Source organism: Semicossyphus pulcher, unplaced genomic scaffold (genome assembly GCF_022749685.1).
Source record: "Semicossyphus pulcher isolate SPU_LCO1_2020_fin unplaced genomic scaffold, fSemPul1.0.p SCAF_22, whole genome shotgun sequence".
Classification (NCBI taxonomy): Eukaryota; Metazoa; Chordata; class Actinopteri; order Labriformes; family Labridae; genus Semicossyphus; species Semicossyphus pulcher.
Window position 1 is genome coordinate 7,839,178 of NW_027211696.1, and position 26,942 is coordinate 7,866,119.

Genomic DNA, 26,942 nt, shown 5'->3' on the forward strand with positions numbered 1-26,942 from the left:
AATCACTATAATCCCTTGGTTTACATATTAATACAAGTTGTAGTATCTTTTGTGAAACATTAAAGTCAGGTTTCCTTTTGCGCCTTGCTTGGTGCTTTCTGATCTTATCTTAACTATCTGAAAACATGAGACAAGATGAGATCATTGCAACTAGGAGAGGGGATACTACACCTGACAGTCCTTTGACAGCTGATAGTGGTTGGATTCAGTTTCACCTGAAGCTCCAATTTAAATCTTAATAAGTCTGAAGTGCCAGCGTCTGCCTGGATTTCATGGCAGCTGCAGGTCAGGTGGTTTCCTAGCTTTAAAATGCCTTGAATGGGTTTGTTTATGTGTGTTTCCATTCATGTTCCTGCGAGGTAATCCTCCTAAATGCATGTTGGGATAAATTCCCATAAATCTGACTGGGATTTGGTGGGTTTGAAAAATGTACATTATGCAGGCCAAGTCAGTCTGTAGGTGGATTTTTAGGTTTGTCTGTTTAAAATGTTCATGCCACAATATGGCTGCGTCTTGTTTAAACAGTGACTCCTGCTGTGTAAGAAAGGGAACACCAACGTCTGGGCAAGTTCCTTTAAATAACTGATCTCAGACTCTTCTATCAACAGGAGATAAACTAATTAAAAACATGCAGTATCTTGAGCTTACCTTGTGCACCAGGCCTGAAAATCTCACTTTGTCTGTCACTTCCAGTGCCCAGTAAAGATTATAGGTCAGGACACATATAGAGCTTTGAGCCAATTAGCGAGGTGACGCACAAAGTGTTGGCACTGCTGAACTCTCTGTCTGACTCTGATGTAAGGTCTGTAGTATAAGGAAGGAAAAAGAGCTGGTGTTTTTCTTAATGGCTGCGTTCACCTGTTAAGAAAAACTCTGAATGATTTCACAAGAGGACATTTTAATCTGATACACACAATAAATAGAAGGCAGAAAACACATACATACATTTCACATGACATAAATAAATACGAATTTTACAAAAACATAAATACTTTTCTTTCATTCCAAGTCTAATTACAGAAATAACAAATTTAAATTCCTACCTCTGATCATTCACACTCAACATACTACAAGACATCACTGTGTCTAACAGAAGAGTCTGTACTTGCATCCACTTTGTCCTCATTGTCCTGATAATGATTCTTGATAGCGTTTATCCTCTCCTGGAGTTTCATCCTCTAACTGTTTGTCCTCGCTCGGATCTCTATGTTCCTGCTCGCCTACGAGAACTTTACTGTAAAGTTTCTGCTGCTCCTCTTTGAAAGCGTCTTTCACTTTTGCTCGTTTCAGCCCTCCATCCCTGAGAGGAAAAGAGAATCACAGACACAGACCAAAACACACAGTGTCACTAGTATAATCTTCCTCAGACACAATAATGACATAACAAAGATCGCCAATATGAATTATTGTGGTGTCAAACTGCAGTTAGAGACAGTTACTGTGAAACTAAAAGCCAATAAGAATATGTTTTGAAATCAGCATCAGCATGTTATTCCATTGGCAAACTCTATTTCTGAACATACAATTTGACTGATATTCTTCATGACTTTTAGCTTGTTTCCATTCATTTGTGTTCTTATTTAAACATCTGAGTGCAAATGCTAAACTAGAAAAAAAAATCTGAATCAAATATATTGTCCAAGGGAAGCCAGTTTAGCTCAGTGGTTATACCGCGTGTCCCATATATAGAGGCTACAATCTTCGATGTGGTAGCCCCGGGCTCGACTCCCACCCTCGGTCCCTTGCTGCGTGTTATCCCCACTCTCTCTTCCTCTGTTTCCAACAGTATCCACTGTCCTCTCTCTCTACCAATAAATGCATAAAAGGCCAAAAAAAAATACACATTGTCCAAAGGTTTTCCACTTGCCTGAGCTGGAAATGTTGGCAAGAAAATGCATTCCTGAAGTGAATTTGAACCTAAGTGATGACATACATGGAACAGGACTTTCACTGAAGCTTAGGTTCTACTTGACAGACGCAGACCAAAATATCAGATCTGTGTGGAGCGCTGAGGAGACTATAACCTTCCTCAAATTATTTTTGCATCTTGCCTTTGTATTCTGCAATGGTGCTGTTTGACAGCACCTTAATGGAGAATGGAGAATGAGCACCCCCTACTGCTCATCTCAATGAACTGACTCCTACTGCCATTGATGGAAACTTGGCCAAAGACTCACCAAATGAGATCCACTAATCCTCCTTGTGCTGCTATGGCTGCTTTCACTCTGTTGGCAAACCGCACCGCATCCTCTCCTTCCTACACAACAACAACAACACAAAAGAAATGGTTTCAACAAAGTACTCATGTAGCTGAATAAACAATGGATGCTCTGAAAGTTTAGTAAGAGTTTCACCTCTCTGTTCATAGGCGGCAGGTACCAAACGCTGCACACGATGGCCCAGCTGCTCATCATCGTCAGCAGATAGCTCACCAAACCAAACTTACTGCTGTTCCAGAAAGCATCCCCAAACCGAGGATCATACTGCAAGAAAAATCAAGCGTGGGTAAGAGCAAAATAAGCTGAGAGGAGGAATAAGACAAACAAGTTCTTACCTTAATGGCAACTGGATAGACGGTGCCGCCAATTTCAAAGCTGCCCTTTTTAAACATCATCACTGAGGTGTTGTTGATGCATGTTCCTGTAGACGACAGAGTTAAGCTCTTATTGACACTAAACAATAACATGTATGGCCTCTACACATGTATTTAAACAAATTATGTCATTATACACACCCTCAGGAAAGATGAGGATGGGCTGCTTGGTTTTGTCTGCAACATGATCGCTGAGTCTGTAAGCAGAAGTTATGAAAACATAAATAAACGTCTTTTAAATCTTGCCATTAGCGTCACTTGTAGAGCTTAAGTCCAATGATGTTTCTAAAGCGCGTGCAGTTTGGTGACTCCCACATGATAATTTGTAACAATGAAGTGCGATCAACAATAACTGGAGCTTGAGCTGTGCCAATAATCAGACGCAGTGCTACCTTTTGGCCACTAGGTGTCTGTCTTTGACTTCTGATCTTTCAAACCAGATGTGAGGAGAAGATTTCACCATGGCTCGCTGGATCATTCCCATCAGCCCTCCGTGCACCTGGCCCACCTGAGAGAGACAGGAAAACAACACCTTCTTTTTCTCATTTCTTCTTCTTTGAATGCTGAGCTATTTATCGTTGCATTTAATCCTTTAGAAGACTCACATAAACACATACAGACACACAAACTTTTCTACCATAGAGTAGCAGCCATCGTTGGCCAGGATGATGACATCGATGGGTGTGGTGTGATTGGCCACGCAGATGCCGCCACTCTTTGGTTTGTTCTGTCTAAAAATTTTAGACACAAACATAAATGTTCAACGTTAGATAACACTTAGTTCAGCAGGGAGCTAAGATTACTGTTGAATATTAAATATGTTGTACCTGTTATGGTAGGTGATGATCGCTGTGAGAGCTCGGACACAGATGCGGTAACACAACAGGTGAATCTTCTCACTCAGGAAGAACCTTAACCTGACAACATACAGCACAAAGCCCCGACAATTACTCCACTCCCCTTAGGATGCACAATTCAACGTTTAAAAAAGATCTTAACCTGACTGGCTTAAATACATGAGGTAACACCCAGTCATCTTTCTATCTTTGCATGTAAAGGGATCTAACTTTACGTGCATGCTTGTAACTGTTATAAGATCTGAGGGAAACTTACTCTCTACTCGGTAAAAAGCCCACCAAAGTAGTCAGGACCAGAAGCAGACTGATGCCTGTCACTGCCAGAGTAACCCTGCAGAAAAAAAATGTGCTTGAGGTATGTTGTTCACTCAGCTTTTGATCTAACTTTACCACATAACCCGCTTGTGTGCTGCTCTGACCTGAGAGGCAGCAGGACGCCGTAGCGGACGACGACTCCCAGCCCCCACACCATAGTGAGTCTCACGCTTATATGACGGAAGTTGTAGTTGCTTCGCGTCAGCAAATTCCAGCTCTCCAGCTCCTGACCTGAAAAGCGCTTGGTGACCTCGTCATCCACGATGCTCTCCACGCCTCTCCGGCAGAAGTAGAAGATGTCGGCCATCTCGAACTCCGGGTCTGAGCGCAGAGAGCCGGCCGAACCCCGGAGCTCCTGGATCTCCTGCTGCAAAGACGACGGCGGTTCTTTGGCTATGATTCCTGCAGAAGATGGACATGCATGTTGTAAAGATAATAGAGTTAAATGAAGCTTTGATGGCTGAGAAATATAGAGAAATTACTTGTTTACCGTTGGTATATGGTTTATAGAGTTCCTGATTCTTCTCCTTAGCTCCCATCTCCATTCGTGAGGTCGCCCACTAATTTAAAACAGTAAGATAACTTGACACAGCAACAAGCACTGCATTCAAGGTTAAAAATGATCAAAGTTATTCGGCAACAAAAGCCCTGAGGACTGAAGCTCTGCAGCTGATAACATTTCTTCCTGAGAGGCTTACATCCAAGAAAACAATGTTGGAAAATTGCCAAAAAATGTAGCACTATTTTTGTACAGATTCAGTTAATCATCCTCGGCCCTTTGTCTGAGTTACTCAAGCATATATAGGTCACAAGTTTGATGGAACTGGCCTCTGAGCCTCCTACACCTGGAGAGATGACATTTAAAGAACCACTGCCTGGTGTGTGCTCCAAGTAGAATACCAATGTGGATTCAAGCATGGATGTAGTAAGGAATGGAAAACCAACAATTCGAGACCTGCTGCATGGAACCAAGATGATTGACATTTCCAAGGGCTTTCCAGCCTTTCAATACGTAAAGGTTTTTTAGGACTTGACGAGAGGCTAACAAAGCAAGCCTAACCAACAGACTTGACACCTTTAAGTGTCCCAATTACTTTGAGGAAATGCCATAGAATGTATCAAAGAATTCGACGTAGCCTTTTGCCTTCAGAAGTGAAGCCAGTGCAGAAGTGCCTAGTCTTAATTGCTGGTTTAAAATCTTCTCCCATACAGCATGATGTTAATTTAGTAAATTATGGTCCTAGTTGGAGTAAAATCAACAATAAAGCTAAGGTATGGTACGACCTTTTAACCAGGACAGAGATGGAGCAATGCATATCCACACTGCCATCCAAATACAGTCACTCCTGCCTCTATGATACCAAGGTAGTGAAGGCCTAAATGCCAAAACTGAGGCATCAAAAAAAGAGTATAGAAATGAATGGGTCATTTCACAGTGGCTATTGCCTCGTTTCTATACAGATAGTCGGTCCACTCAAAACAACAGAAACAACATCTTACAAACTACATTCCTATTTTTTCAGCTGAATCTTGTCAACTAATATCCTGAGAGCAAACTGGGAGATCAAAATCTATGAAGTCTAATCGGTAGTACCACAGGGGCTGCACTCTCTGTACCACATCACAAAAATCCTCCAACTATCCCAGGAGATGGACTTCGACCCAGGACTCTAAGCTCCATGTGGTATCTACAAGACCTCAGATGATTGGCTTAAAGCTTTGGTCCTCCCAGGGGCTTGTTCCAAAACCTAAGTCTCTGAGGAAAGAGAGGCAGCAACGATCCCTGTGCTTCTAACAATCCCTCTGAGCTTGAGGAACCCAGGGGTCCCATCCAACAGGGAATGCAAATGTGTGAGATTAGCACTTCAAAACACAATTTTATGCGAAATTACATATAAATATTATATTGTTAACTGTCAATGGTCCTTTATATATTACTGCAGCAGTTTAGAGGACAGATATTTCTGCACATTAATAAACCAACCACATTAGTTCTTGAACAGCACATTTATGTAAAGGGCTTTGATTTTGAATGGACACCAAGCTCACCTCAAAGATCTTAAGAAGTGTCCTCATATAGAGTCTGCGCACACCAAGAGAGACCCCAAGTATAGCTGGCACAATTGTAAAGACGAACAGAAGAGTAAACCACACGGTGATGGAGATGCTGAGACACCTGCACAGCAGGCTGTCACCAGGAAATATAAACCAAGTCATGCTGCCCAATAGCTGAAGGGATTCAGGGAGCAAAGAGACTGCACACCACGACAAAACCCAAGTCTTCTTGTCTGTTTGAAGCCTTGGTGACTGAAGCGGACGCTGATGTGTACATCAGGAGTGAGTCATAGTCTGCATCTGACAAGGACAGAACAAAATATCAAGTTAGTCAGAAAAAGGACAAACTTTATAATCCTCTGTGTTCTCTTGAGGTGACATTCTCTACATCATGATTGGATTTTAGTGACCTTCTAAATAATAAACAAACTTTCCTCAAGGCCAATATTAAATTTAGGCCTTCAACCACATATTTTCTTTCATAAATCATCTTGTGTCAACAGATTGACATTATACTGATTTATTCAGACATTCCTGGCTACAGCTTAATACAAATATCCTCCTCGACCCCAGTGGGTTGTGTTAGTACAACTGAGTAGTCTACAGTTGTTAGGGAAGTGACATTATGAGACAGTTAAGTCCAAGTCCAATAAATTATGGTGACATTTTTTTGAAGGGTTCAAGATAACTCAGGTTCTTTTCTTTTCTTTTTTTTTTTAATTTTTATTAATTTTTTAATTTAGCCTTTATTTAAACAGGTTATCTCGTTGAGATTATATATATATGTGTCTATCAGTCTATGGTCGAGACACGAGGTCTCATTCTTAAGAGAGACCTGCCTGGACAGCAGCAACACAGAGTTACAGACAGACAGTAATGAATGAATTCAATAACTTTCGTGTCATCTCTGACTGTTGAGAAACTTGTATAACTGTAATGTAAGCTGCAGAAAATAAGCTATTAAAAGCATTTAGGAAAATGGAAATAATTATGAAATAAAATACAATTAAATTATAAATAAAAATAAAATAATATTAATTACTTCAAATTTCATGTAAACTGGCTACCAAGCATAAAATTGGGTGCAATATCAAAAAAAAAAAAAAAAAAAAAAAACAGCGTAGAAAGGAAGGAACCCAACAAATGTTAAATAGTTGAAGCTACTTCCGGAGTAATTAAGGAGTCGTACTGGTACGAAATCTATCTTATATTATTTTGACATTACCCACCGAATGTGAATTTACAGCAATTAAATGTAACGTCAATGTGACACATTGAACTAATGGTCAACTTCCTTCACAAAAAACCCTGCCGGTGTAAGTTCTTTATTTATTCTGTTAAAAAGTTTGGCGCGTGACATGTATGCTAGCTGACAAGGGCGCATTTTGGTTAATGAGGCTCATTATGATCCCCGGCTAAAGCTATCAATATTTAAGCTAGCTGCTATGTAATGGGTCTTACCTTCCTTCGAATATAACTCTACTCCCGTGCAAGAGGAGTATAGCAGCAGGGATAGCAGACGGTCAGGTAATACTCCATCTGGAGAGTCCAGGATGAAAAACAAGGATTTCTGACTCTGTGCTTTGCTTTACAGGCTGTTAGCAACATGCTAACACTGCAGACGGAGTTGTATCGAGTCATCATGGCAACAGGTGGCCAATGAGGGCTGCTGTCACTGCGCTGTGGGCTGGACACGGACGGTTAATCTGATTACAGTGGAGGGGTCCAACCAGAGAGTATGTGAGGTAAAGTCACTCTGTCGTCTAAACTGAGAATAATGACACCAACTGTCATACTGGAAAACTGTAATATGGAGAAATGACATATTTTCCTATACTATATTATCTTATAGTATCCAATTATTTAATGTATTTAAAAAATCATCATATGGTTCTATTGCCATAATTATAGCCTGTAGGCTATAATAACTTATCCAATTGTAGAAGATAGCTATATTCAGATAATCAGTTGATAAAGTGAGTGTGCCAACTAAGACTTTCACATTTCTTTATTCAATTTATTTACATAAACTGATAAACTGATTCTTGAAGTAACCCTGATGCTTTGTACACTAGTCTGACAATATTTAACAAAAAAATGCATCAGGATATTATAAGGGCCTGTACTGGATTTGGTGTTGACTTTAAACGTTATTTTCAGTTTTAGTAAATATTATTAATTTCACATCATTTTGTTAATGTGAAGGTATACTATAGAGGTTAAACTTGCAATATGCATTGTGTAAATAAATGGAAGATGTTATAAAACTCACAGGCACACTGCAAAACTCTGCAGCAAATAACTTGCATACCTGTTGCAGTGTGGTTGTCCTTTTAAGCTGCTGTTAATTCTTCCACTGCTGCAGCTCATATCGATGCATTTAAAAGACCCTCCTCTGTATTGCTACAATGACACACACACACACACAGAGACACACTATTCTACAGACAATGCTTCTGTGGTCCATTTCCAATAAAAACGTTTATTTTTTATATATTCTGCTACAAATTCCAGTTTGTTTTTAGCATGCATAGTTTCACACAGTTAAGACAAGTAAAATGACCAAGTAAGATTTCCCTTTCAGAGGAACATCTTAACTTTACAGCATGCATATACCCCCCCTGTCCATTTATGAACAGTCAACCAAGAATTGTGCCGCCCCGGGGAACCAGCCTGCATCCGATTTTGGATCAACTACTGCATATATATTTAATACACTGAAAACGACTCTAATAATATTTCTGTAAACTTTCTTTGGCTTTTTTGCATAAAGAGGCTGATATCCTGCTTCTTTGCAGATGTGGATAATTACGCTTACAGGATGAAGAAATCCTTTTAGAGATTATGCTCGGGGAAGTTTATGGATGAGGTTGATTGTTCAATTGATTTTGAGGTATTAAAGTTAAAAGTTGAAATGTTGCACCAAAGTGAAAACCACGTCTCGACTATTCTGTAGACTCAGTAGACTCACAAAACCCCAACAAAGAAACACATTTATGAAAGCTCTGTGGTAGAAATTAAAGCATTAACATCATTTCTCTTTCATGTACAGTTTAAACACTCCTTTTGATCATATACCAATAGAGTTAAGGTATAAATGATCTGAAAAACTCTCATGCAAAGAAATATTCAGAATCAGCAAAACACACGTAATTAAAAAAAAAGGCCGATCACAGTTGTCAAGATTTGCAACTTCCTGTACACAGAGACAGTTTTTGCAGTTGAAGGACTGTTATGCACACTGAAAATGACGTATATATCACAGTAAGATAGGCATAATGTTATTAAGAACTGCGTCAGTGCTACATTACACATAATTACAAAACAAATGTTGGCTTCTGTTAACCAGGGTTTGACATTATTCTCAAGGGACATCATACGTTTACAGTACAGGGTGGAGACAAACACACACAAACACACAGCTTTGACAGGATCACATGAATTATCTCCATATTGCCATATTGTTTTTGTGCTTAAGAATATCAGCGTTAGAAAATAATGATGCATTGGTTTGGCTGTTTGCTGGCATACTGCTGTAGTTCAAAATCTTCTTAATTGCTACACTTATTTATAGTTTGAGCAAATTAACTCAAACACCCATAACCCCTTTACCCATGGAGTCAACAGCCACTTCAGCATTAGAAATCTTGTTATTAAAGGAACATGTGCTTTTTTAAAATATACTTTAAAAGTCATAAATGCAGCTGTTGGTTTTTTTTTATGCTCGGAGAAACAGCAGCTGCACATCATCAACAGTGTCGCTCCCGGCTGCAGTCGTCAGCCTTTGTGCTTCAGCGTGGCAGTTTCAGGGCAGGGTTGATATGTTTTTGTTTTCTCGTTCACTGACAGTTCAGAAGTTCAACACCCGTCAGGACTCTGTGCTCGTCTCTCTCCATTTCCTCCCGTACCAAAAGACAATCCATGTTGTGTCTTTACTCTGTCGACCTTCTTGTCAGGGAACTCATCGAGACATCATCCGCACAAATTCTGTGAATGACAGGAAAAGATTGTTTTACAAATTCTTGAGGCTTTCTTAAAGCTCCTGTGAGGAACTTTCAGTTTGTGTTGGTTTTGGCGCCCCAAGTGGACAAAGCTGTGCCTCTTATCTCTTTGCTGATTTTGTCCTGTACATGTTTATGTGGTGGTTTTTAACCAAAATTCTCATCCTGCTTTCTTTAACAGTCATATGTATCACTCACTTTAAATTCCTGCCCTGGAAAATGTAAACAAAGGCAGCATGCAGTTAAACACTTCATCTGACACCTAACCCCCCCGGCAGCAGTTTCAGGCATTAACAATAACAATATAGACATAATCAATCTTGTCGCTGATGGTCTTGTTTGCTTTTGTAGGTCAAATAGAGTTATCAAAATTAATTTTAGTCTGTTTCATAACCAGTGAAAAACTCCTTGCAGGAGCTTTAAGTTAAAAATAAACTTTGCTTCTGATATATTGATGGGTGGGACATCGGCTTGCTGCAGCAGCAATATCTTAGAAAAGTATAGTTATTTACATGTCAAGTGTATAAGATTCTTTCCATGGCTAAAAATTCAAGGTCATGCATTTCTATTCATTTCAGTAAAGAGAGCTTCATTAACTCCATATACACCACCAGGTCCACTCACTCTCCTTACTACTAGAACAAAAAAAAAGATGATTTACTTTTATACATATTGCTTATAATAAGTTTGGGTTAGAAAAACCCAATATGTTGCATGTATGTCCAATCAAAAAATGGCTGTGTGTAATTTAAAGGGCTCATAGAGAAAAGACCCTCTAAAGTTTCGTTAACTCATTAGTTCTTTTAGCAAATTTTTTTAGCTTGTATCCTTCAACTGTTTTGTTTCACCTCTCCCGCTCTTATAGCTCAATTTCCAGATGCAGCAGGCAGCTGCAAAAACCCACTTTACACAAACAGACGTGTAAACATAGTCGAGCATTTAGCGGCCAAGACATATATTTCCCTTAGATGTGGAAGGGACCAAAAACAGAGCTAAAAGGACTAGTGTTGCTTTGTGTCTGTTAACTGTTCACATATAGGGAACCTACTCATACACAGGGAGAACATGCAAACTCCACACAGAAAGGCTACATGTATTCTAGCACTCCAAAATAATACTTATTTGAGTCTTGCTCGTTCAAATCTTTCTGCCCACAGAATGCAGGGGAATGTGAAATCATGTTGTGAACAGCAGCAGTTCCTAATATTTTCATCCCTGACAGTCGTGTGCATCTTTTTCTCTGTGGGTAATCTATGAGGTGACATAATCCCTTGGTATGGAGATAATCTGACAGACAGACCTACTGCCTTCATCCCTTCACCTCACTATCAGCAGGGTATAGGGATAACAGCCGCACACGTTTGTGTATATTTTGAAATGAGTGTGTGTGTGTTTGAGACACCAGCCGAGTCACACATTGCATTGGATTCTTTACCTTCAAAGTCTACATGCCCGTCTCCGTTGAGGTCGATGTCTCGCAGGATGTCCTCCAGGTCTCTGTGTCCTACCTGAAACAGTCAGATCGGGAGAAAGGTGTGAACATCTGTGGCTCATTGATTAGACACCATGATTGATGGAGAGCTAGAGAGACGGGGACAGAGTCTCCCAGCAGGCCTGTACCTGTTGTCCTAAAAGTTTTTTCATCGCTTCTCGGAGTTCTGCTGTGCTGATCTGGCCATCGCCATTAGTGTCAAACTGAGAATGAGAGAGAGAGAGAGAGAGAGAGAGAGAGAGAGAGAGAGAGAGAGTCTTTTATGCATTATAATAGTATTCCTTTAACATTTTACCCAGATGATAGAGACTCATTTCTTATATCAAACATGTCAATTCTCACCTCCTTGAATGCATCCCTCAGTTCTTTCACCCCAATCATGTCTGCAGTCTCAGCCAGAAGTTTCGGCCCCATGAGTTCAACAAAGTCCTCAAAGTCAACATGACCTCCCACTGATGGAGAGATTAAAAAGAAAAAGCTAAATTAACCTGACATGAGCACTGAAATCTGAATGTTGTTGTAATGTTGAATGTCAAAGGAATGAAAAAACAGTTGGAGCTGTACACCAGTCAGCCATAACATTATGACCACTGAAAGGTGAAGTGAATAACATTACATTATCTTGTTACAATGACACCTGTCAGTGGGTGGGATATGTTAGGCAGCAAGTGAACATTTTGTCCTCAATGTTAATGTGTTGGTAGGAGGAAAAAATGTAAAGATGTGAGCAAGATTGACAAGGACCAAATTGCCATGGCTAGACAACTGGGTCAGAACATCTCCAGAACTGCAGCTCTTGTGGGGTGTTCCCAGTCTGCAGGGGTCAGTACCTACCAAAAGTGGTCCAAGGAACGAAAACCAGTGACTGGCGACAGGGTCGTGAGTGGCCAAGGCTCACTGATGCGCATGTGGAGCAAAGGCTGGTCTGTGTGGTCCGATCCAACAGAAGAACCACTGTCGCTCAAATTGCTGGGAAAGTTAATGCTGGTTCTGATTGAAAGGTGTCAGAACACACAGTGCATCAAAGTTTGTTGCTTATGGCGCTGCGTAGCTGGAGACTGGTCAGGGTGACCATGCTGACCCCTGTCCACCACCGAAAGCGCTTACAATGGGCACGTGAGCATCAGAACTGGATCACGGAGTGGAGGAAGAAGGTGGCCTGGTCTGATGAGTCACATTTTCATTTACATCATGTTGATGGCCGGGTACGTTTGCTTCGCTTACCTAGGGAAGACATGGCACCAGGATGCACTATGGGAAGAAGGCAAGCTGGCCGAGGCAGTGTGATGCTTTGGGCAATGTTTTGCCTTGGGTCCTGCCATTCATGTGGATGTTACTTTGACACGTACCATCTACCCATACATTGTTGCAGATCAAGTGCACCCCTTCATGGAAAGGATATTCCCTAATGGCAGTGGCCCAGCAGGATAATTCACCCTGCCACACTGCAAACATGCTTCAGGAATGGTTTGAGGAACACGACAATGAGTTCAAGGTGTTGACTTGGCCTCCAAATTCCTCAGATCTCAATCCAATCGAGCATCTGGGGGCTGTGCTGGACAAACAAGTCCAATACATGGAGGCCCCACCTCACAACTTACAGGACGTAAAGGATCTGCTGCTAACGTCTTGGTGCCAGATACCTCAGCACACCTTCAGAGGTCTAGTGGAGTCCATGCTTCAATGGGTCAGGGCTGTTTTGGCGGCAAAAGGGGGTCCCAGGGATATTAGGCAGGTGGTCATAATGTTATGGCTGATTGGTTTAATTAATAGACATACAAATATTTAGACACACACTTTCTTACTTACAATTCATGTTGATCTGCTGGCTCAGCTCTATCAGCTCCATCTCTGTTGGCATGTAGCCCATAGTTCTCATGCAGTTACCGAGGTCTTTACAGCCGATAAAGCCATCTTTGTCTTTGTCAAACTCCTTAAATGCCTCGCGCAGCTCTGAGAGTGTGACAGAAAGGTGAAAATTATTTTACAATATTGTGAAAATGATCTCAGTTTTATTTTAAAAATCTTTATTTTTCTGAATTGCAACATACCATCCATTTCTTCTGGTCTCAACTCTCGGTCCTGCAAAGGATCAGAGAGCACGGTTAGGATCCACACACTGCTGATATTTTAAAAAACCATGCCAACACGCAGCATTCCTCTCACAATGTGATGCTGTAAAAAATAAATCAGCAACTACAGGTACGTGTCGCAGCGGAGTGCCAAGAGCCTGCAGGTTTCCTTCCAGCCAGAAAGGAAGGGCTTATCAGAGAGATCACCTGCGGAAGAGAACATGCAGACTTTTGGCACTCTGCGACACAGAAATAGCACATTAGGTTTGGGAGTTACATAGCAGGAACAAGTTAATATGTAAGATCTTGCTGTAGAGAGGAACCAATGGCATTCAGTGTATCTGTAGTGTAGGTGTATGTGTGTAGAATTAATAGACATGCAGAGACAATGGAAAGACGCAAAGTATGCAGCAGCTCCCATATTTGCCAATCCATTTAATTGGCTCAATCTCAACCCCTGCATCCATCAGGAACAGCCATGTAAGAGCTCGGCGTTGCAGCCATCTACACTGAGGAACTCCATATCCCTGATTCTTTGATAACAAGTGTTGTGTTGCCACGGCGGAAAGTAGACAGACAAATAATAGTATGTAAAGGACATCTCTGCCTTCTCCAATGCTTTGATTACCCTCCATTGTGCTACAAATGTCCACCATATCAATGATAGATGCAGCCTCATGCATAAATATAAACACACGCACACAATCTTGCATTCAGATCCTCTGAAAAACACCATATTCTCAGTTCTCCCACGCGTGTACATGCTGTAAGTAGTAAGGTTACATCATCATCCGTTCCTGTTTTCGTGCATGTGCTGTTTTACGTGCTAACCTCTCTGCATGCATGCACATGATGTTGTCTGGACTTACGTACAGCCTGCCGGCTCTCAGCGAAGCCCTTGCGTAGAAAGATGCATGCAGGCCCCAGTACGTTGTGCATGTTGCCTCCGTTCTGGGCCAGGGCAATTAGCGGCTCAAGATAGGCCCCCCCAGAGCCCCCCTCCTCACAGGACTGCACTGCTTTGTAGTTCTTCTTCTGGTCCTGAAGCAGCATCCAAGGCGGGGGGGCCGGACATGGGAGCAGGGGCAAAGACAGGGGTAGAGACCGTGACTAAGAATGTGGCAGTATGGAGTCAACAAGGTGGTGAGATGGAAGGGAAGGGGAGGGGGGTCAAAAGCAGGATGAGAGGGGACAGACATATGCCTGCCAGTCATAGAGAGGTGTGGAGTCGGGTCAGTCATGATGAGGGAAGCACCCTAGTCAGAGGTTGTAATTAATCATGACAAGAGCAACTGATGCCATCTACGAGGCTGTCCTGTGGGTCACAATCCTGCGCAACAGGAGACTAATACCCTCCACATAATGTGTTATAGATAATGCTAATGGAGGAGTTTATGGCCTCTTTAAATGTCACACGACACTCACAGCCTCATGTAACGGCTCCTTTTTTGCGTTTTTTTTTTAAACTTTTTCTAGTCTTAATGGTTCAATTAATAGGGAGAGATTAATATAAACATTTGTCTTAGTTTTGTTGTTTTAACGATCCAAGTTATAACATCCCCCACTAAAGTAATTGGTAAGATCTAAAAAGAATATCGCTACAGCAGAGTCAGACAGTGTAAGAAACACAAGCAGTCAGACGATGATTCAGATTTAAAAGAAACCCGAGGCAAACGTATTGTCGAAAAGAACAAGAAGGCAAAAAGAGTAAAATTATTACATTTTTTTTAATCTTTCAGCCCAACTTTCTTGCTCAAATTTATTGTATTTACCAGAAAAATGTGCACGCAGTTTTCTGGTGAAGTATTTTAAGCTGTGTCTCATCACGGGGGCTGCATCCTTCGAAGGACGCGGCCTAAGGAGGGTGGGTCATTCGTAGCCTGTGTAGACCACTAAGGCCAAACTGAAATGAGATGGTCTGGTCTACGGAGGATTTCCTATTTGCGTCACCAGCTTTTCCCACCCTTAACCTTTGCTCACGAAACGCTGCTCCTGACGCCTAGCTACAGGTAGCTAGCGGGCTTACTAGCTATCACAACAACAACATTTAATTTAAAGATAATTTGTTTCAGGGCCCCTTTTGTTATTTTTAATATTTGTTTCGTGAGCTATTCGATTGAGTTGAAACCAAAAACGTTCATATGTAAAAGTGTATTCCTCTGCCGCGTAAGAGTCCACCATCTCGTTTGAATTGGCGCGCAATGGATCTCGGGATAAGTTGGGCCACGAATAATGCACCCGATGGATCCTTCATGGGAAAAGGAGGACGCATTTGTAGGCCGCATCCGAAGGAGCCTCCGAAATGGTACAGCCATCGACCCGCTGCTGTGACGCAATCGGCCTTCAAATACGTTCTTCGAAGGTTGCAGCCCCTGAATTGGGACACAGCTATAGTCTTACCAAAATTTTAGGTGCACTTGAATTAACTGTCTTAATTGTTGATTTGTATAATCACATAAATTTATGTTTTGTTGTGGAAATGTTGCCATGCTCCCAAATCTCATCAATGACCGTCATATCTATAGCAAATAAAGCCAGAAATACAAAAAGAAAGCCGAGGTTGAATCAAACTGGAATAATCCTCCACTACCCTCTTTGTCACTGGTAAGAAACAACAGCATCCACATCACTTTGAACAGACACTTGTACAATTCCAACTAATCACAGTCTGAGTAGCAATAGTGTAATAGAGTTAGCACAGTGTCTGCTGCAATGAAGACATTTAAAGGCTTGATGACATGGTTTATTTACTAACTAGACTCATGCTGTGACAGTGACTTTAATTTATCGAATGGTGACACATTTTTTGTGCACATTACAAAATAATTGTGCTGTCCTGAAGATGAGGCCAAAGTCCAGCCAGCCATTTAATTATAATCACCAATTAGTCAATCAACCAGGGAGCAAAAGTTGCTTTCACAGCAGTGATCCCAATTACAGGGAGAGCTACAGGTTAATTAAAAACGGGCAATCAGTGCCTGCCAGTGGACATAAAAAGCTTCCTCTAAATGAGCCAAATAAGGTCCAAGCATTGCTCTGACTGATATTTAAATTACAGAACATATCTGAGGCTGAAAGCAGAAACGTAAGACACTATTACAAAATGCATCTTTGCCAAGCGAATATGAACTGAGATTTAAGCACTTACATCACCTCTTCCTAATGAATCATGATAATGTCGCCAATTATTGCAGTTTATCATCCAACTCCGAGGAGGAAAATCCAGCTACAGCGAGTGAAGTGGACGAACTGTCACAGCGAATTACCAAAGGAACCTCTCTGCTGCTGCTTGAAATCCCTCAGACATGAGCTAGCACCAATCTTCAGACGCTTTTTAAAGAAAATATATATACATGCATACATAATGAAAATGAATATGCATACGAATACATGCAAATACACAGAATTATTTGCTCTACAGATGACCTTCACTCTCCATCTGTTAGCATGCCAGTTCGTGAATTCCTACCGTCCCCTCCACAGGAGCGGATGCCCACTGGGTAATCTGACCAAGTGATGCATGGAGCAGGGCTGTCTGTGGGTACATCGTGCCAGAGAAGTACTACGAAGCCACGCGCTGGCAGTTATATAACAGAAAAAAATTATACTAATAATCCTGAAGCCGTGTCAGAGAAAGGCAGAAGAGTTCTCCAGCACTCCAACCCCTTTTTTTTGCACAGATGGCATCAACAGTTGCTTGTCATATTGTGCTTCCTCAAGGATGTGCAGCTGCTGGTATGAAGGGAAAATATATTTGTAGGGATGTCTGGCTGCTTCACTGAGAGTCTATTCAAGCGTATGATGAAGGACAGCAGATGCAAGAGTGGTATTATACGAACAAGGGTTATCTTGTTGAGCCTTTACAGAAACGGTTCTTCCTACAGTGGTTCTCAATTGGACACTGAAGTTGCCTGAAAGAGCCTGTCCCAGTTGTACACCTGAGCTAATCTGATGAGGTTAAACCAGTACACCTGTTTGCAACAATTCCACTGACTGGACACATCCTGCAGGTGCAGGTTCAACAGGGTAGCATCTTTCGCTAACTCAAGTTTAAAGCCAACAAATCAAGAACAAGAAGCACCGACCAACCAACTCCTCTTGGACCTCTGTCTAAAAGAGTTTCCAAGGAAAGCAACCATGCAGTAATGATTGAAGGACAGACTTATATCTAAGAGGAGACATGATAAGTTGCAAGGACTGCGCTAATCTCGGTGCAACTCATAAAGTACAGCATAATGACCTTTAAAGACAACCAAAAACATTCGAGCTAAAGCTCCTATGTTGGCAAACGTTAACTGAAATACTCTTCCGTCATTCTCCCATTTGCTTGGACTCCAGCACCACTAAACACAGGAAAACAGTCTGTTAGTGAACGCCCAGTCAGACAGCACACAGGGTTCAGTCAGTGCAGGTCCAGTCGGTCAGGATTGGGGACGCACCAATGAGACAAACATGCACCAACACTCAAGGAGGGGGTTGAAGGAGGGTTAAAAAGCCTCAGAGCGGACCTTACCTTCTTGGTGAAAATTTTAAGCGACTTTACAGAGTTGCCCATTGCAAAAAGAAAAATCCTTCTTGTTTTATGTTTTCTCTCTAACTGTGTCTGTGTTAGTGTGGCTGTATGTGCCTGCACGTGTATGCATGTGTGTTTGCGTGTGTTCCCGGGCATGCATGGGGATAGGGGTGATTAGAAAGGGAGAGAGGGTTCACGGGGTCATTGGCTAATATAAGAGGACATTTGGGAAAAGGCAGGGAGAGGAGCAGAGGTATCATGGGAGGTAGGAGGGAGAGGACGAAGGAGTGTACAGGGAGGACCTAGAGGCGAGGACGCTGGGAGGGACGAGGGGAGGGGACACTGAGACAAAGGAGGAAATATGTAAACAAGAACAAAGACGGGATCGGAACAACACAGAGATAAGCGAGGGAGAGGAAGCATGCATGCGATCAGAGCGAGATGCAAGCGCTACGAGGAGGAAAAGCAAGATTGCTTATTCATTCCATCCTCTCTCCTAGAGTGTCTTCCCTCCCCTCTACCCTCTCTCTCTCCCTCTCTCTCTCTCTCTCTCTCTCTCTCAGTCCGTCTGTCTGTCTCTTGCTCTTTTTCCCTCCCTCCCTCTCGCTCGCCCCCCCCAGTTTTAAAGCATCTATGCGAATGTGACAGAAGAAGCCAGTTCGGACAAGCATATTACCTTCCCCTGAGCGAGACGATGGAGACACTAATCCAAACATGCACGCACACACACACACACACATACACTTGATTACACACACAGAGATGTGGGGCTGTGGAGCTAAAAATAAAACACGCTCTCTCTTTTTTTTTCACCCCCTACTCTCCCACATCTCTCCCCATTCTTCCCCTCAGCACCCATTCCTCCCTCTTCCTCTCTTCTTCTCTCTCTCTCTCTCTCTCTCTCTCTCTCTCTCTCTCTCTCTCTCACACACATGCAGATGCAACACAAAGTCATGTAAAGCTTGAAGGACATGGATTCAGATCAAAGGCAAACTGCAATAAATGACACATGGAACCGAGCCACCAAGGATGCAAACCAACACGTGCAAATGCAAAAACACACACACACGCACAGCTAGGCAAAAATATTCTCAGTCCCTCTCATCCACTCATATTTATTGTGGTGTACTGTGTCTAAAAAAGTGAGTGCTTCCAAAGATAAAAGACATCTAAACCTATCCTTAAATAGTAACATTGTGCAGGTATGTATGAATTATTCAGAGGTACTAGCACTTTACTCTTTATACTTCTGTTCCACTACAATTCAGACAAATATTTTTCTTCACTTCATTTTATTGGAGCTGTATTTTCTTTGCAGATTTATTTTTTACATACAAAAAAATATAACAGCTTATAAAATGTTTTGGCTTTATGTATCAGAAGGTCTTTTTCTTAAAAAAAAAAAAAAGGACAGCTACAACATTAAAATACTACATCCACGTTAATGCATGAGTAGTAATAACGCAGTAACATAGATATGATTGATGGATATCATACACAGAGTAGATAATGGCATTAAGTTCTAATAAAAGCTGATGTAATAAGGACATTTTTCTTTTACTTGTAATGGAGTAATTTTTTTTGTAAGATTTTTTTTGGGGGGGGGGGCTTTTTGATTTTATTGTATATAATAGCTGAAAAGAGACAGGAAAAGTAGGGAGGAGAGAGTGAGGGATGACACCCACCAAATGACCACAGACCAGGAGTTGAACCTGTGATCAGTGCGCCTCTGTAAATGGGGGCCAGCTCTACCAACTGAGCTAAACCAGCGCCTCATGATGGAGCATTCTGACCTCTTACTATAAGCTAAAGACGGCTTTGAAGACAAATGGCTGTGGCTCAGTGGTCCCCGCCTCCCTATGTGTCGAAGTGTCCTGGGGCAAGACACTGAACCCCAGATTGCTCCCGGTGGCATGGCCAACGGTGTGTGAACGTGATGACCGATTGACAGTTGGGCACTTTACGTAGCGGCCTCTGCCATCAGTGTGTGAATGTGACATGTAGTGTAAAAGCAGCTTTGAGTGGTCGCAAGACTAGAAAAAGCGCTACATAAGTGCAGTCCATTCAACTTTCACTTCTCTTGGAACACTTATTTTACTCTCATATGATTTTTTCCTCATCAGTGCACAAACAAAGTTTCTACATCACAAGTTCAGTTACCACGGCTGCCTTTTAATATAGTTCTAATGTCCATAAGTCATGCCCCTACAGTACATCAAAATGTAATCGTTAGAATTTGCAATAAACACATTGCAAAAGTCTAATTTACTGCAGTGAATAAGAGTTACTTATTTTATGGAAACAAGCCATGCTTTATCACTCAGCATGTGTGAAATTTATCAGGTAGAGCCCTGGGTGTAATGGTAATGCTTTCACACCATTCTGATGCGATCAGATGAAGCCCAAGCTAGCTATCAGCTACGCTCACATTAATTGGTGTCAATTTAGTGGTATAAAAAAAACTGTTATTTGGATTGAGTAGGGAAATGTTGCAAACACTGGTATTGTGATTAACATACAGAAGAGCAGATAGACATAGCAAATGTGGGTTACAGCTAATATGCACTCTTTAATGTTTGATCATCGTCGTTGCAATATTTAACAACATAATCGTACAATGCAGATTTTAGGAGATAAAAAGGCTACACAAAAAGCCAGAGACGTCACTCTGCGCAGTGAAGGTCAAACAACAAAGTGAAGTCATACAAAGCAAAACCCGTTTTTCAATTGAGCGTGACTTTTCCACCACTGTCAAAACCACAACACCCCGTATAAACCCTCCTTCTCTAGGCTTCTCCCAGCAGCACTCTCTCCTGACGTGACTTCACTGGCGGCTGTTACAACACTGATAAACATCCTCGTCTCCCTCTCCTGCTCGACCTCGTCTATTCTCTGCTATTTTAATAAACGCGTTCGCGCCGGAGTTGCTTTCGGATCTTCGCTCCCATTCAATATCCGCGCGTCTCCTCTGTGCGGCTCTGCGGATGATTCATCCAGCCTCTCACCGCGGGCTCATTGTGAACTTCAGAACACATCAGACGTCAGACACAGGAGCCGTCAGCTCTCATAATGTCAGAGTGTATAGTGAGCACGGGCATGAGATCCATTCCTCCCTCTATTCCTCTCGTTTTCTCTCCCTCGCCCTCTCACACACACTCAGACACACACTTTACACTTTTACATAACTGCTACCACATAACAGCATCTCCGGAGTTTCATCTGAATATAACAGGAGCATTTTTCAGGCGTCACACACACATGATTAAAATAGACAAAAGGATGTTTTAATTGTACAGAAAATGCAAAATAGCTACATGTGGGATCTATATAAGGACATTTTATTAATTGCTTTTGCTGTTTTCAGGTCAATTATAATCCTGTTTCATCCTCTGCCATCAAGTGTGTTCTATCAGCTGAGAGAAAGGAAAGGATTGATGTTAAACAAGCAACAAAATGAGAATCATTCTTTTGCTTTTATTGATCAAAAATCTTTTATTTTCTTTGCGTAATGAAATTGAAATATTTTATGTATAAAAAGGGAGATATTTGCGCGTATGTTTACGTCAGGCAGTGAGAAAAAAACAAATTGCACATTTGCGTCATCTTCGTGTGCTCGGGCGCTTACGTCACAGCTTCATCCTGCAGCTGATTAATTCATTTAAATCACAACAGCTGAAACTTTCATGCATTCTTCTGTCTCGCTTTCATTTCAGATACTACACGTACGAACAGCATGAGAAAAAATGTCTCTCTTTAGTCTCTGTTGTCTCACTGATTCCCTCTCAGCCTCAGGTCTACATGAATATTTAGCATCATCGCGCACACGCGTGGTGCACTTGTGCACACAGGCACTTATATTCCCCTTCCTAATCCCCATCTCAAAAAGGGATTTAACCAAAGAGAGAATTTTCTACCTCCTCTTCAGCCAGCACTGATGTAAAAATATCCATGTGTGTCTAAAAATAGCCGCTTACACTCTAGACATACTTGAGGCATATGCTACTGTGAACATGATGATGCTGCTCTCTTTGCACTCAGATCTTTCTCCTCATTTTGCGCCTCTCTTTTCACTCCCTCTCAGACATTGTGAAGGACAGCGTGACCCCGGCAGAGGAAGTGAGGACGGTTTTGTAAGGAATAACAGACAGGAAACGTCAGCGATTGTGAGATGAGTAACAGGAAAAGCAGGCGAGGAAGCGAGGAGCTAATCTGCGCTGTAAGACCTTTCCTCACATTGTCTCCAGAGGTGTCAGGAGGTGACGAACGGTCTTACGTAAGGATCATCAGAGTCACTCTCTTCCTGTTTGATTCTTTGTCCTCCTGATTTGTCCGATTGCCTCACTTCCTTCACTTTCTTTTCCTGCTCTTTCACTTGTTCTGTCGCACTGATGTGACACACAGTTACTCTCACACTCAATCACACACACAAACACACAGACACACAAAGTCAGGCCTATTGGTACAAACGGCGCTTGCTCCCTCTGCTGGCTAACACACACTTCCTTTTATCTAAAATGAATCTGAAAGGAAAACCTCATCAGTGATAAAGTCCTCCGCAGTACCAAAGGCTCTGTACAAATATGTCCAGATTTCAAATGAGGATTTGTAGAACAAGGTCGAGCTGAAGGTCACGGAAACTGAAGGATCGTTCAGAATGTCTAAAAATAGAAACTAAATTTCTACTGGGAGAAAAACCGCTCATGCCGTGTCCTTGATCAAGGTGTCTGGTGCAACATGATTAATTTAAAAGCCTGAATTAGCACAAATAATGGGAGCTTTGTAATAGACGCAAGCCGACTTTAAATACACAACTTTTCACATTTAATTCTATCAACATAAACCACCCTCCCTCTCCAGCCACAAAACATATGCTTCATTTAATGATTGTGTCTTGCAGCACATGCTATAACCCTGCTCTTTTATTCCCCCTGTTCTCCCCCATGCTCCCTCAGGTAGCTCGTCTGCCAAAGCATTCAAATTCTTTTTTTCCCTAAGACAAAGAATCCCCTCTTTCCCTCCTCCAGTCTCCCATAATCAGGTCTTGATGGTCTATTTTTAGCGTCTTCCACCGGCACCGACTGAGTTCTGTGAGGACTGCATGCAGATCTAGATGTTGCATAAGAAAACATCAAATGAAGGAATTTGTAGTGGTGGGGGAGAAATATACTCTGCATTCTGCCACGTCTACTCGAGGAGCATTAACGGCACGTTGTGGCGGTCACTGTGATGAAACGGCTCGGGTAGCATGCTGAGCAGGTGCGAAGACACGCACGCTCAAGCTGCCTCCTTTCTGCTCTTTCTTTTCATTCTCGTAAAGACACACACACGAACACTGATGTGCTGAACTGAGTGAGATCAATTTGACTTTTGACAGCTGCATCTGATGACCTCACTGTGACATCACAGCAAACAAACTTGATGATTAAGCTACAAAATAAACAATCGACCTTGTAGCTCAAATTCTGATCTGATGTGATTGTTTACTCTGATTATTGTAATCTAAAATTACACAAAACTTTCCTCCAAACTGTAACATATCATTTTCAATGCAAACCACAAAACATCTGCTCCTTCCTCACACGTCAGCAGCTGCAGAGACCTCATGTCGCACAGCGCTGAATGGATTTCGCCTCGCTGGAACCCCTAAGACTGATTGGAGCTCTGGCCTGGATTGAGAGGAGTTATTTCTGGAACACATTAGTGTTCGGGGAGGTAATTGTCTCCTCTTGAGCTTTTTATCACCGTGAGAAGGATTTCAATGGAAGTAGAGGAAAAAACGATGGCAGGAAATGGGCGATTACAGGACTGTGCGGATCTGACAGAGAGTCATAGGAAACTGATCACAGTTTCTGAGGTGGATATTTAAACTCGGGACGTCAGTGTGTATTCGAACATAGATGGTTAACTTACCTGCGTGTTTGTGTGTGTATGTGAGAGTGACAACCTCCCATCATTAGAAAGTTTTCCACACAGCGGGAAAGTCGATCCCCCTGCCCCCTGCTCAGGTGTCAGTCGCACGGAAAGCGGCCGCATTCATCTTGTGATGCTCGACAGACCGCAGCCCCCCTCCACCAGATACAAACAGGAGCCCAGATTTGGACTGAATACATGCATCCATTTTTAATCTGCTACACCGGGGTGACTGCAGGTCCAGAGTGTGAACCTCCACCTGTCGTCCACTAACCCGCTCTGCAGCTGTGACACGTTTGATAAGAATCCACGCTACATGAAGTGACCGAATGTTCAACTTCCACCTTGTTCATTACACTTAGAGAGAAAAATACACCAGCCCCCTTTTATACTGGGATTATTGTGAAGATTAGATATAGCATGGGATTATTTTTATCCTGTCTAATTGATCTTTGCATTTAGACTCTCATTGCTCTTCATATATTTCTCCAAACTTATCACACATTTTCCACGTGTGTAAAGGTTTTTAGGGTGTCTTTCTTGTCTTCTTACAAGGGCTGTAAAACTGTATCATTTAAACATGTATATTTTCTGCACAATAAGACAATTTAAGACTATTTAAATGTAGCTGAACAGATTATAAAAATGGTGCCAGTTCCCACCAAATGTTCTTGATTCATGCTGCAGCTGCTGCTGATTTATTTACAGCTTGATATTTTCCCCTCTGCATTGTGTTACAAAATAAAACACCCACACATTTTACAGTGCTTGACTGAGCTGAGAGCATTAGGATACTTTTTTTTGCTGCATTTCATTTAAACACACACAAAAAAAAGAAAATGCTGATTTGGTGCCCTGAAGGGGTTAAAAACCAAACATATTTCCTGTTCACCTCGCTTTGCGCTTTGCTTCGAGAGCCGTTTTAAAACTCTTCGTTCCCACTCACCTGCCCAAACACGGACTTCACGATGGGATGCAGAGTGGAGTCGTACTCAGACACGGTCGCGCTCAGTCTCTTGCCTTTGCGTCTGGAGGCGGGCTGCACAGGTGCGCTGCTCGCAGGAGGGTCAGAGCTGAGGCTGGAGGAGGACCCGGTGATCACTCTCTCCCTGGGCTCGAAGAAGAGAGCCGCCTCGTCCTCCTGTTTGGGGTAGGAGGGAGTTGGAGAGGTCCTCCTGTCCTGCCGGGAGACACCCTGCGGAGGCTGCTCACCTCTAGAGGAGTCATGGTGATGATGTTTGGATCTGGAGGACTTGCTGCGCTCCTTCTGGTGCCGACTCGTCCTGTGCCGCACGTCCTCCTGTGCGTAACCGTCATCCACGTGCCGGTGAGAGTGGCTCTTCTGCACGCGGTGGTCACCAACGTTTCTGGACTCTGCATGTCTCGGTTGGCAGAGTGGTCTCCGCGCGCTCGTCTCGCACTCCTCCGTCCAGCCCGCATCCCCTCCGCCTCCAGCTCCGGCGGGATGCTGATGCTGAGCGCGGTTCCTCCTGTGCTCATGAGGACCGTTATTCGGGTGCGTGGACCTGCGGTTGAGCCCCGAGGATCTGAGCAGAGAAGTGGTGGACTCGCTTTTGGGCAGAGGCGAGCTCATGGTTCTCTTTCTCTCGCTTGTGAAGCGAAGTGAAGCTGTTGGAGGCTGGAGGTCGGGTTACAGGAGAGGAAGGAGGTCCTCGATCTGCCACGTGCAGGTGTTCAGCTGCAGTCAGTGGGACCCCCCACTCTCTAATCCGCGCACTCCACCATCACTGATGAAGGTGAAGAGGGTGAAGCAGCTGCCACCTGAATGTGAAGAGCAGCTTATCTGTCAGTCAGGCGGTCAGTGTGACGCTTCACGGGGGCTCCGCTAACTTTGGATGACAGCGGCACTGTTTAGCGCTGGCGCGTGTCACGCAGTGCACGCGCAAAGTTCATTAAGACCCACGTCACTGCAGATAGATTCCAGCATAATGGGCGGTTGATTGAGCACATTTATGCTTTAAATGCGCTATAGAAATAGTTCTTGACTATTCCCTGTCTATTGTATGACTGTAGAACATTATTAATGTAGAAGACACATGTACGTATATCCTAATGGTCAAAAGATGGAGACTTACAAACCCAACAAGTTGCAGCTGTGACGTCAAAGCCACTGGACAGAGGTCTTTTTTAGGCCCCAGGTCCTGCACATCTAAAGTGTAACTCTAAATTGTCATTAAAAAAAGTATGATAAATGCAACATAGACCATTAAATAAAGCCAACCAATGAAAGTGAAAAATCAAGTCAAAATTCAAAAGTGTAACCCAAAGGGAAATCAGTTTACACGCTACAGTAGTTAGTAGGTCTTTTTGGCTATGAATAGCATCATAACCTTTTTGGAAATGCACACAGAGGCAACATGTATTCATTAGTCAACATCCAGATAAACAATCTAGTGAAATGAGATGCACAAAACAGAACGATATTAAAGTAGAAAATCTTTAATAGTACAATAAACAAGCAGGATTTATTTCATTATTGATTAAGTAAGCTGGGCTAAGTCGCATCATGTGAAAATCCATGTGAAATCCAACCATGTACCACATCTTTACATCTCCTACACTAAAAAGAAAATCACGCAGACTTATATTTTTTTTCCATTTTTTATTTTTTTGATTCTACAAGTCCCACAGAAACTCTAAAAAAAGACCCCTTGCCTCTGATTTATTTCAATTTTTTAGATGCCACATTATATTAGTTTCCATAATTATACATTTTTATCAAATTTATTAGATTTTAATGTTTGCAAATAAATATAACTCACCCTCAATTAGCTTCCCAACTTGTGCCCGTAAGAGTCGAAAACAAACATGGTTGCATAATCAGGGTGCGATGTAATATTTGACTTTGGCTCACTCAGAAAAAAACAGCAAAGTTCAAAAAGAAAAAGGATCAGAGAAAATAAAAGCGTGACAACCCTTCAGTTACATCCCATCTGCACACCCAGGGTCATAATTCTCCCAGCAGATGTCCAGGGATGCAGGGCAGAACGTATGTAATGATGTTAATGTACAGAGCCAATTAGACACTCCAGCTCGCACGAACTGTGTTACACAGAGCAGAGCTGAGACACGAGCAGATTTTACCCTCCTCTCTCAGGGGAATTTTTGTTCTC

General features: G+C 42.3%; 2 protein-coding genes across 5 annotated transcripts; both read right to left on the bottom strand.

Moving 5' to 3' along the window:
- Nucleotides 1–918: 918 nt before the first annotated feature.
- Nucleotides 919–6,094, bottom strand: gpat4 (glycerol-3-phosphate acyltransferase 4). Its single transcript, XM_069673335.1, has 12 exons — nt 5,815–6,094; nt 4,256–4,325; nt 3,870–4,167; nt 3,707–3,781; nt 3,421–3,510; nt 3,231–3,324; nt 2,986–3,101; nt 2,735–2,790; nt 2,555–2,640; nt 2,355–2,483; nt 2,178–2,257; nt 919–1,300 (listed from the first exon to the last, which is right to left on the bottom strand). The coding sequence occupies exons 1-12, from the start codon at nt 5,980–5,982 to the stop codon at nt 1,123–1,125; spliced, it is 1,440 nt and encodes a 479-aa protein (XP_069529436.1). The 5' UTR covers nt 5,983–6,094; the 3' UTR covers nt 919–1,122.
- Nucleotides 6,095–8,294: 2,200 nt separating this feature from the next.
- Nucleotides 8,295–25,402, bottom strand: cabp1b (calcium binding protein 1b). Of its 4 annotated transcripts, none has more exons than XM_069673328.1 (8): nt 17,899–17,970; nt 14,259–14,426; nt 13,365–13,395; nt 13,123–13,266; nt 11,656–11,765; nt 11,442–11,516; nt 11,257–11,329; nt 8,295–9,807 (listed from the first exon to the last, which is right to left on the bottom strand). In XM_069673328.1, the coding sequence occupies exons 1-8, from the start codon at nt 17,938–17,940 to the stop codon at nt 9,782–9,784; spliced, it is 669 nt and encodes a 222-aa protein (XP_069529429.1). In that variant the 5' UTR covers nt 17,941–17,970; the 3' UTR covers nt 8,295–9,781. The 4 variants fall into 4 exon arrangements, with proteins under 4 accessions (XP_069529429.1, XP_069529430.1, XP_069529428.1 ...); XM_069673329.1 differs by having other exon boundaries at nt 17,890–17,940; XM_069673327.1 differs by lacking the exons at nt 14,259–14,426; nt 17,899–17,970 and adding an exon at nt 24,755–25,402.
- Between the last annotated feature and the right edge of the window lie 1,540 nt (nt 25,403–26,942).